This window comes from Poecilia formosa, unplaced genomic scaffold (genome assembly GCF_000485575.1).
Source record: "Poecilia formosa unplaced genomic scaffold, Poecilia_formosa-5.1.2 Scaffold60, whole genome shotgun sequence".
NCBI classification, from domain to species: Eukaryota; Metazoa; Chordata; class Actinopteri; order Cyprinodontiformes; family Poeciliidae; genus Poecilia; species Poecilia formosa.
In genome coordinates, this window is record NW_006799999.1 from 173,183 (window position 1) to 184,998 (window position 11,816).

The window sequence follows — 11,816 nt, forward strand, 5'->3', positions numbered from 1 at the left end:
CACACACACACACACACACACACACACACACACACACACACTGAATAAAGATGTGTTGCAAGAATGAGTCATCTCCATCCAGCTGTCCACAGGGCATCCATCTGATAAGCATACCCACACTCTCACATCAGGAACAAATGTAAACATTGCAATAAAACCTGCTGTAATAAAATCAATTCTGCATTAAATATGGATTCCAATGTTATACTATTCAAATACTTGGCATTCAAGCTATATGCAAATACAGCTCTCTGGGCATAATGTTGTAGCAGCACAGTCTTCCCCCAATCTGTCCAAATCAATGTAGTTGTCTTACAAATTCTTTATGTAGATTATTTTCTCTCACACATTCATTGATCTTGCTTACCACTCTTTCTACCCTAACAAAATCCTTTCAGAATATTTACTTGTAAGAATTTTTTTATTTTATTTTTGTAGAACAACATAAAAAAACACTTTATTAGCTACACCATGATAGTTCCAATTTAAATCCTCCTTCGTCATCATAATACTGTCATTTTCTGGTAGCATAGATTCAGCAACTGGCCTAAAATATTTATCAGAAATGTCGTTCCATATTGACATGATAGCATCACCTATTCAACAACATCCCAAACTTTTTCCTACTACAGGGGAAACCAGTTCTGTCCTTCGGAGTTCCTATCCTGCAACTTTTAGATAGAACCCTGTTCCAACACACCAGACCTGGACTCCTTCATCAGAGTATCATTCAAATCCACAGAAGCCTGGCATCAAGTCACTCACATGAATTAGGCGTGTTGGAAGGAGATGCAAAAAAAAGTTGCTGGATAGTAGATCTCGAGAACTAGACTTAGGTCTTCCTGCTCTACTGGATAGAGATCTGATACAGAGAAATCAAGAGTCCTTTTTGAGATCAAGCTTCTGCAAGAAATTTTTCCCATGCAATTGCCGCACATTAGAAAGTTATTTTCTAAGCATAGGGTCTGGTTGTCGGCAAAAATATACAAGTTCACTTTGACCATCCCATTTGACACCAATAACAATGCCATGCTGACAGCGATCAAAATGAAATGAAGTCAGTGTGATTGGCTGAGTGTCCAATCAAGTCAGCAGGCAACTGAATGGGTGTAGGCTGTCTGCGGATGGATATTTTGAGTTGAGTGCTGACAGGTATCATTTGTTTAAAAGATGCAAAGAAAGTTGGCTTTATTTATTTATGTTGTTGAGCATCTGAACTTGAAGCTAAAGTTTGTAAGACCGGAGCCCAAACAAGTCTAGCAGACAGTGTGGTGAAGTGCCCTCAAAGAGGCTGTCTGCTCAGCTAGGCTGAACGATTTGGCGCTCTGTAGGCTGAGGCATCCCATTTGGCTAATGAAGTCCCAGACTGTCTTCACACCACACCCCCACCCACCGCTCCACTATGAAATGTTCTACTCATGAAAGTAATGAGCCAGGGAGGGAGAAAGACTCTTCTGGCCACTGATAACCTCAGACTAAACTTGCAACCTTACGAGACAAGGGCCTAATATCTGGCCGTCAATCAGCCCCAGCATCCCCGGCTGGAGTGTTTAGTTACAAGGATCAATTATTTACCAGCCTCCTCTTTCACTACTCAGTGCACCCAAAAAAGGAGTGTGAAGAAATAAGAAAAGAAAAACACTGTCAAGTGGTAGCCAATTCAATAGAAAGAAATTAGGGGGAAAAAACTTCTGTGCTTAGCATCACACAGCGTTTGATCAATAAATTGTGAATTAAGACACCATTTGACTTGAAAAGAATAAAATGCGTGCCTCCTCTGCACAATGTGCTGCAGTAAAAAATTTATTATCTGTTAGGGTAGACATACAATATGAAAAACTAAAATGCCATAGTGAGCGTTTACAATAATTTCCATATATTTATATGCAAGTGTTATTATTTATGCCAGACAATAAAACAACAACTTCAATGCATTAACAGTCTGAAAACTATTTTTAAACAAGATGTTTGACAACTCTCAAATATAATGGTACCTGATGAAAAACATGCACAAACAGTATTGTAATGACGCAATCTCTCTGAATCCATGTACTTCATATTTACCCTTAACCCACTGACTGCACAGCTGAAACAGCAACTTCAAGCTTTTAACTAATTTAGAGACAAGATCATATTTCTGGTTTGCTCAAATTAACATTAGCACTTCACCTTGCTGGCTGAGTCTGGAAATAAGCACAAAGTCACAGAGAACATCTTTAACCTTAAACACTAAAACAAGTATAATATTTATTGCAGGCTCTATTCAACACTGATATTACAAATTAAAATATGTGATTTTATTTCAGTAGAACTTTTGGCAGTGTTTTTTATGTGTTTTTTTATTGTTTTTTTATGCGTTTTAAACAGATTTACAGTAGGGCTGTAGTGATGCAATAATCTCACGATACGATACACGATATTGTGTTCACGATACGATATATATTGTGATATTCAGCAAACGATACAATTCAATACACTTTTGCGATTTTCTGAAAGATTTTAGAGGGACAGAGTGATTTTGGTGACATTTTGTGACTGTTATAGAGTTGGATTGAATTAATTTAACTTAAAACTGATTAAAAGCACCAACTACACAATACCTGGCTCTGGTTGGACATGGACACAGACTTAAAGTCGACAGCTGGACAAAATGAATCAAAGAAGTGGTGAGAAAGCATGTTTCTTTTAATTGAAACAGTATAAACTGTAGCTTACATCCATTTGTAAAGTAAATAAAGTGCACCAAGTACCCTGCTCTGAATAGTTTGATACCTTTTAACCTTGACACTTAACATCTGAAGGAATCACTCTAAGGCCTTTGCCGGGAGACCTAATGACTCTCCCGGCAAAGCAAGCAGTGAGTGAGCAAGGTGACAGTTGGATGTTAAGATACTTGCGGATGAATATCGATTTTTTCTAGGAAAGAAAATATCGATATATATCACAAAATCGATATTATTACACAGCCCTAATCTACAGTGTCTGTGGGATTCCCATCAAAACTGTCGCAATATCAATGCTGTGCCAACAGGTGGGATTACCTTAAACACTAATTACATTTAAATTCAAAAGACTTAATTTGGATATTTCTTTTTTTTTTTACAGTGAGCTTGTATGAACTAACAGTTCTGCTTTCTCCAGTAGAAATATGTCATATGATCTCAAGCTTGTCGGAAACACAAACCTGCGAGAAGTGGGAAGCTAACAAGCTGGTCATGCGTCAATCCGCACAAGCACAGGAGCGCGTTATCTTTTATGCTGCTGCATAACAAAAATACAAACATATACTAGCAGCCTTCACCATTAAAACAGGGTAGGATAGATTCCCATCTTGATGCTATTTAGATCAAATTCTAACTTTACCATTTTGATATCAGACAACCGTTTTCTAAGCAGTTATTGTACAAGCGTAAAACTCTGTCATAAATATAGCCTCAATTTCTAGGTCTTAGCAAACAAAAGTTGAAGAAGATATTGTATTCTCCTGCTGTGGTTTCTCCACTTCACCATTCCACATGTTGTGCAATCACAGATGGCAAAACACCAACACCAGGGTTGCCCCATCTAAAAAAACATCATGTAAAAGCACACAAGGGGTCAGTGTGATGACTACACAGAGTACAAACCTTATGGGGTCCAAATGATCCAATCTCTTAAAATTGCTGGAGGGTTAAACAGTAAGACCAAGAGCAGAAAAATGTACTGCAAAGTGAGTGGGGTGACAGTTCCTGCAAAGGGAGGAAATACAAGCAATTTGTTTAACCACCTTAAAATAAAGCATGTGCTTGACTACCAGCAATGCAGCCGACAACAAGTTCAAGTCACAACACTGGGAAGAAAAAGCAGGAACTGTCCAAACGGTTAGTGATTTGAATAAATACGATTTTAAAAGATGTGCAGCATCTGCTTACTGGTAGAGCAGAGAATTGTGTGTATGAATGGAGTAGTTAAACAGTGATTAGTGTCAAGTCAAGTTCTGCAGTCAAACTAATGTCTGTAAATGGTGTTTCAGTGCCCCAATGCCTCCCACACTGGATGTCTTGCCACATATTTCTGTGGAGTAGCTAATTTGTCCTGGTTGAATACAATAAATTTTCACTTCATTATGTGCTAGCTCATCATACTTTAACAGCAACCACAGAATAACAAAGAATCATAAGTCGGTTTGCTGTTGCTGCACTACAGCCTAGTGCTACAGCATATAAGTATATACACACATCTTGGCCTGTGCCTCCTGATGTAAAGCAGGTAGATGAAGACAGGATTTAATTTTTAATTTAAATGTAAAACCATGTCCTAAGCCTCACTTAAAATTATATGTGTATTGTAAATTTTTGTCAGTTTTTTAGGTCAGTTATACACACAAATAAATTGATAATGTGATATGAAGCGTCTATAGAGGTTTTCACTGCCAGAGCTTCTTGTGTCAGATTAATGAGCCATCAACTGTGAGTCCATTTTGTTTCCAGCCCACTTCTCTTTATAAGCTTTATTTATAGAATATATAGTTTTCTCATAGTATGAGGACTTCCTGTTGCTGTACAAAAAATCGTTCCCATTTCTTCACATTTTGCTTCGGAGTATTTATTCTTACTTTTAATCTGGCCTTGCTGAACAGTTTGTTTTGAACTTCTTTCAAAGCTTTTTTGTGCCTGTTCAAGGGCTGAGCGATATGACTTAAAGTCAGTATCACGATACATTGAGCAGTTAATTTTGGTAAAAAAGAAAAATGGACAATGACTCCACTGAACCCAACCCCTACTCAAAAAATAAAGAATATGATACACCAGCATAACTACTTCACAGCCTGTCATATTGAAGGTATGACTCCCCTGGACTGTTTTTTGCAATTATTTTTGGTGTCACTTTAAATTACAGAGTTTAAAGCTACAATGTCTGAAAATAATTGAAGAAAATGTGTACTTTCCGTTGAACTAAACTAGTTTATTAGTATAAAATAACTTTGCTTCCAATCCAAAAAGTATTAATTGCCAAACAATTAATGACATTTTATTTGGGGAAATGAACTGGTCCTCTTCCTTGACAATTGATGACGGAGGAGGACCTAAGCACTGTCAATCACCCTCGCCTACATGCTGCCCACACTCTTCCCCTGGTTCTTTGCTAGCATAGAGCTGGTTATCCACACTGGAACCTGCCATGAATTCTCAGGATAGTTAGCGTAGCAACAGATGGTATTGGGTAAACAGTTTTCCTGTAACAGTAAGTTGTTTTTCTGCCATGAGCACATTGCTCAGCGAGTACACTCGTATGATAGACAGTGCTAAGACCCTCCTTCTGACTCTGATTGGTTGTTTCTCACTGTGAAACAGATGGCATGACCACAGGGAGAAGGCAGAGGAGCTAATTTTTTTCACAGATGATCTGTCTCATGTTATACTGTCACGACATAGAGAAAGTTTTAAGAAATATTTTTAAAAACATATTTTTTATCAAATTTACATATGTCCCTGAAGTAAAATGGAGTATTTAGTACTTTTGTTTGGGTTATATTATTCACTGTAATTTGCTCATTTAAGAAGGTCCTTCGTTTTATGGCTAGATTACCACAACACACTCAACCAGCTGCTACCTCTGAAGGTTTCTGATTGTGAGAACAGAACACAAACTCAAATTTGGTGTGAGGTTATACACAGCCGAGTTAATACTTTCTTCCATCCTTTTCTATAGTTTATGTTGCATGTACTTTTGCTAAAACTGAGTTTAGGTAAAAAAGAACCTGTCAGTGAATCCACAGCTCTTTTAACACAATATTTACGACCTATACATGGTGCACCAACTCAGTGGAAACGCAGGTAGTCACATAAACAAATTGCTCAGTATATAAGGGGGGAGGCTGCATAGGCATCACACGGCTCTTGTTAGTGACACTGTTGTCCTTAAGCTGATTCTGTTTTGTTGCTGTTTTGAGTGTTAGCAGGTGTACTATAAGTCTATTCAGTTCCTATCTAGTGGCATTCTTACATTGCTAGTTCATAAGAGTTATATCAACATAGGCATTACTGTACAAGATGACTCTATCCATCAGTAAAATAATGAATGAATGAACAAAGGAAAGGAAAACTGAATGAAAGTACAAAATTGGCCCGGATACAGTACTGATCTCTTCAGCAGGACTCAATACAACAAATATATGACCAAAGAAATCTTGGTTAATCACCTAAACAAACCCAGCAACGCAGTGCAGTTAGGAATGGAGAAGAAAAGTTCAAACTGATAATCAAAATGAGAAAGAACGAGGATTTAAATGTATTTTCAACTAGAGCTGTACAACATATTGCAAAGTAGGAATGTGTGATATGGCATAAAATTCATATCACAATATCTATCATGATGGGAGGAAGTAACAACATACATCACTATGTTTTTGCCATAAAATGTACAATAGAAACAAAAAAATAGTAATTATAATTAATACTATATATTTGTGTTAACTTTTTTTAGATTTAGTGGATGGATTGTTATTGTGGGTGTTATTTGTATGTAATGATTGTAACTGTTTTGTATTATGCTGGTACCTATTACTGTCAGGTCGGACTTACAAAGTCTAATTTTAAGCGAGACCCAGCAATGACCGGCAGCAGCATAATCTCATGATGACTATCTGGTTAAATCAAAGTTAAATAAATACTTGAAAAATATCTTTCTATAGAAACACTAACTTTAATGTAAAGGATGTCAGTAAAGGACAGCTGATATGTTTGTGACACCAAGAGTAAACTGCTACAAATATAGGTTCTCAAAAAAGAGCTGATATTTTTCAAAAGGTTTGACAAAAAGCTCCCCACAAAATGAATGAGTTTTTGGAATGAAACTAGTAGTACTATCTATATTTAGAGATCTAAAAACATTAACATGAAAGCATGCTGTGGTTACAGAAGCAGCACTTTTGCATGGATGCTTAAATAAATAAACAACCCTCTGTGGTGAAACAAGGTATAATTGTGTGACCATAAATCATTTCTCCCAGAATGTCACACTGACTGAGGTCCACAGCATGTACTATACAAAAAAAAAATTAATTAAATCTATCAAACTGTTTTTTAAGAGCATCTGATTGGCAAGCCGTCTTGGGACAGTTGGCAAATGGGCGGGCAGCGGAGGAGTTTAGAGGTGCTAAAGTTCAGGCAGGAGCGACGCAGCACCCTGTGTCCTGCCAACAGCCCTACAGTGGCGCAAATCCTGACTAAGTTGTTGACCCGTGGCCCCCACCTGCCTTGACCATGTATTATAAGGAGGGAGGGGGGCATCACTTTCCTTCCTAAGCTGCCTTCCACACCAGAAGGCTTTTGACTCATGCCCATCTGTCCTGGTAGTACATACATTAAGTGAAAGCCAAGATACTGGCAACCTGTCCAATTCATGAGTGCCTTGTTATGTGAAGTGTGAACACGATCTCAGCAACCGTTCAGTAGGGAGAAAAATGATCAGTTAGGAGGTCAATCCACACGGCTCTCTTCGAGTTGCAATAACACGTGAGGAACAATTATGACGTAAACATTTAGGGAATTCTTTTTAAGCTTAATTATTGTTATTTCCTCACTCAGTTAAAAACAAACCAATATAGTAAACAATTAAGTTTTCTATAATTGGCAACCACACGTTCTTACACGAGAAGAGCAAAATAAAAAGGCCTGAGAAACATCCATTATTGTGAGTTTGAATGCCTATGCCATTACTAGTCCAAGTAAAGGCAGATGGGGTAACAATGGCTGAAATTCAAATACGTCCTAATCGCTTGCAAATACCAGTGTGGATGGTCAGTCTAGATTCAGTTTAGTCATACATCACACATTTGCCTACAGACTGAGCACATTCTGGGTCATTCTTAGCATGACAATACATCAGTGGTTGAAGTATTACATTAGAAATGATGGTAACAAATGAGAAAAAAGTGTAATTTATTACTTAAATAAAAAACTCTTGGCTGAAATAAGTTAAGTTTCAAATATGTTTTTAAAGAAACGTTTTCTTCAGGCAGGCATTTACCCCGAAACACACAACCGCCCCTTCCTCCCCAGGAGCGCTACTGACCATTTTAGCAAGTTTCTTTGTCAAGATAAGAGACTAAAAGGCTGACAGATGTTCTCCAAATCTCTCAGATTATCTGTTAAGATGAATCTGATTCTCTACAAAAGGAGAGTGTCTGTCAGATCTGCTAGCCAATGTTTGATGGAAGGCACCTCTTCTTTTCCCAGTAAAGGATTTGTTTTTTCGCAATTATAACACCACATGCTAGAAGGCGCCATTGTGCTACATTGAGTTCCATAAACTCATCAGATATCCCCAGAGTGATCAGAATTAGATTTGTCACCACCTGAACTTCCAGCATCATGCAAAGGATAAGAGACTATGTCACATGAGTACTCTTGAAGTTCAGGACAAACTGCCTAGCTTGTCTCATAGAGTATTCTCAATGGATTCACACTTCTCACACAAGGGTGAGGCTTCTGGGAACATGCTATGCATCATAATCTTTGAGTAGTGTAACCTGTATAAAAACCTGAATTGTATAAAGCGGTGCCGGGCATTAATAGAACACTCATGAATATATTCTAGGCTATTTTGCACACAGTCAGGGGTTAACAGTGCTCCAAGCTCCTTTTCCCTATTTTCCTTTATATTGCCAATTTTGGGAAGGCTTAGATATTGCAATGTCTCGTTAAGTTGGGAGACAATGAAAGTGGAGTCGGTAAATATTCTAATATGGCTCTCTACATGTCCGGTACAGCCCTCTCAAAGTCGAGAAGGTGTTTTCACAAAGTTAATAATCTGCAGATACATACAGAAATTAGGAGTGCACCAATTTATCGACTAGCAAATTTTCTTAATTTTGGGAGATCAGTGATCGGCTGATATTTGCAGGCAAAGCCAACCTTATCTACCTCAAAAAAGGTTTAAAAATAAACCACTGTCCCCTTCTGCTCTCCCGTGAGAGGTTTGACTGACAGACCAGATCATGACTGCGCGTTTTCTGCTGATAATAGTCACACCACTGTTGCCAACTCAGAAACTTTCTTGTTATATTTAGCAATAATTTTTTCAGACAAAAAAATTGGTATTGGTCAAGATTGGAATCAGCAGGTCAGGCTAGATCAGTAATCGGTGATTGGCCAGAAAACTGAAATCGGTGCACCCCGGGCAGAAGAGGGTAAATTATATTTCAGCTTGCGTTGTTTGAATGAGGCAATAGATAATCCAATTTACAGAATACCAATACTACACAGTCCAAAGACATTCAAGTTCCAGGCATTGAATGTCCCACCTATGATGCAGGGCTGTCGTAAGCAAGGAGTTTGGTGCTATACAATCAACTTGGCACATTTATATGATTAAGAATTTATATATTGTTTATTTTTGCCCACTGACAAGAACATTTATATATTTCACAGTTTTTCATAGTTGTGTGAACTTCTTTTCAAAGGTTAAAAGTTATGATTAAAAGCATTTAAATTCAGCCTTTCTTAATCTGATCCTTATTTCAAATGGATAAAACAAAAAACTAACATAAGCTTATATTGTGATACATTTTTCAGTCATTTTGCCCAGTTCTATCTTCTATTGTCGATTTAGAACAAAATCTCCAAGAAATGTTTATAACATCTTGTTATATGCAATAAAAAACATAATATTTAAAGGCAAAAGAAGTTCAAAGTGGTACTAATAAAGTGTAGCTAATAAAGTGATCCATACATCAAAGACACAAAAACACTTTAACAGATAATTAAGGTGTGAAAGTACCTGAGCTGGCTTGACGTCTAAGTAATGAAGCACTTCTTTAAGCATGACAGGCATGTGAGGAGGCTTTTCAGCAGAAACACAAGAGAGTCCGTCAGACCTATCCCAAGAACCAGGGCCAGAAGACAAGCCGGCGGTGGCAGAATTCAGCCTCAACATTAATGACCTCCATGCTCTCCGTGCTGCCGGGTTTGTTTTCCATATCATTATATTGGAGATAAAAAGCATGTTCTTGTAATGACCTGTGGAGAAACAACAGCAAGTTATGCTAATTTAATGTACTACTCCAGGTTTGTGGCTGTTTTTTAACACTATAAAAAATAAATATTAGTTTAGTCTGACACAAGTGTTTTATTGTCCCTATATTCATTCATTTTGCAGCTTTATCCAAATCTGCTGCTAACAAAACAATGTGGTGTGTCACACCACATTGTTGCAATGTTGCGTTTGCTGACAATAACAATTTCCTTCCTTTGCAACTTGACGTGAACATAATTAATGTTATATTCTGGCTGCACAGTTCTTATATCCCACTACACTATGTATTATTGAGAAGAACTGTAAATACTAAACATTTTTTGTTGACTCAATTTTGGTATTTTTAGAAATACTTTCCACCACAATATACTGCATGTCATAAAAACAGTAAATTGTATGTTACCAATAAGGTTTCTATAGTCCATCAAAGTTAATTGATGGACTATAGAAAAGATTAAGCATGAAATGACAACGATAAAAAGATAAAATTAGCAAGTTAACGCTCTGCTGCCCAATAACAATAAGAAGTGATGATGAGCAACAATAGAGTGGTTCTCTTAAAATGTGAGTAAAGCATTTACCAGTAGGAGGTGTAGGAAGTGTCACTCTAAGTCAGCGACAACCTGTCACCACAATCTAATTTTATTATACCAATAGAAAATTAATATTATAAATGTGCTTTATTAATAAACACCCAGAGATTCCCTGATTGCACAGCCTAACTGGTTATTAGTCCATAACTGGTGTGAAACTAGCCTGTTAAACACCAGTCCCTTTGTCTACACTTTGCTTTGCACAGAGTGTCTGGACCCTCAGCTTTGAGAAAAGGAGGTGCTCTAAAACAGCACAGAAAATCAATGTCATCATTCACAACTCTTTCTGTGCGCGGGTTGGCTGGTTGAAATTCAATCTGAGAAATCAAGCTCAATGAGAGAAATCAGAGACGGAACATCAAAGGGAGATGATAATTGAGCGGAATTGCATAAGAAGGCAATGGCCAGACTAGTGAGGAACCAGTTCTCTCAAAACAAGTAAACTCACAAAAAGACAGAATATAAATATAGAATAACAAATAAAAATACTATATAGTAAGGTTAAAATTTCAACTTAAACACTGTAGAGTGATTAAGAAATGGTGCACTACACACATTGAGGTCTATTCTACCTATAATTTACTTTATTTATTTGATCATGTATTGTCATGTTTAAAATATTAAAAAGATAAAGTACAAAATCATATGGGGGGCACCACAAAGCATTTGTGCTTAGGGAGCCCATAAGGCTAGCAACGGCAATGTAAATCCTGCTGCTTAGTTAGCTATTAGCCTCGCCGCTAAATATGCCAGGCTCACATTCGCAACAAGACTGGAATGACCAACATGAAGACTAATATGGGGTAAAAGTTTAACTTGTGCAACCAAGCAAGCTGGCACTTTGAAGAAAAATATCATTGGGGCAGGTAAAAAGAGGTTTCCGTATCCACCTGGCACTTATCAATGGAGTAAATATTGAATAGTCGTGACAGTATCATTAATACTCCTGCTACGTACACATTCACTTTACACTCTGTCCACTACTGAACAAACGGTAAACAGTATTTCACTGCACAACATGTGAAACAGCTCAACTAACAACTGTCACACTGAAACGTGCCTCCAGATGAGAAAAGCTAAACTGCAGCTTACCGTAGTGGATCAAGCGGAAGCTCCACCTCCAGCAGCCTCAGCGTGACGTGCTCGTCACTGCTGGGCCGCCCAACGTCTTCACCCTCACAGCCAATCCGCGGCCACACAGGAAGA

At 37.7% G+C, this 11,816-nt stretch overlaps 1 protein-coding gene across 1 annotated transcript in view; it reads right to left on the bottom strand.

The window, feature by feature from the left end:
- The window catches only part of mettl15 (methyltransferase 15, mitochondrial 12S rRNA N4-cytidine), a 54,217-nt gene extending 42,427 nt beyond the window's left edge, over positions 1-11,790 (bottom strand). Inside the window, exons 1-2 of the mRNA XM_007553871.2 lie at positions 11,703-11,790; positions 9,763-10,001 (exon numbers count right to left, since the gene is read on the bottom strand). Coding sequence (XP_007553933.1) covers positions 9,763-9,987 — 225 coding nt within the window. The 5' untranslated portion in view covers positions 9,988-10,001; positions 11,703-11,790. The remainder of the gene's footprint in view (positions 1-9,762; positions 10,002-11,702) is intronic.
- Between the last annotated feature and the right edge of the window lie 26 nt (positions 11,791-11,816).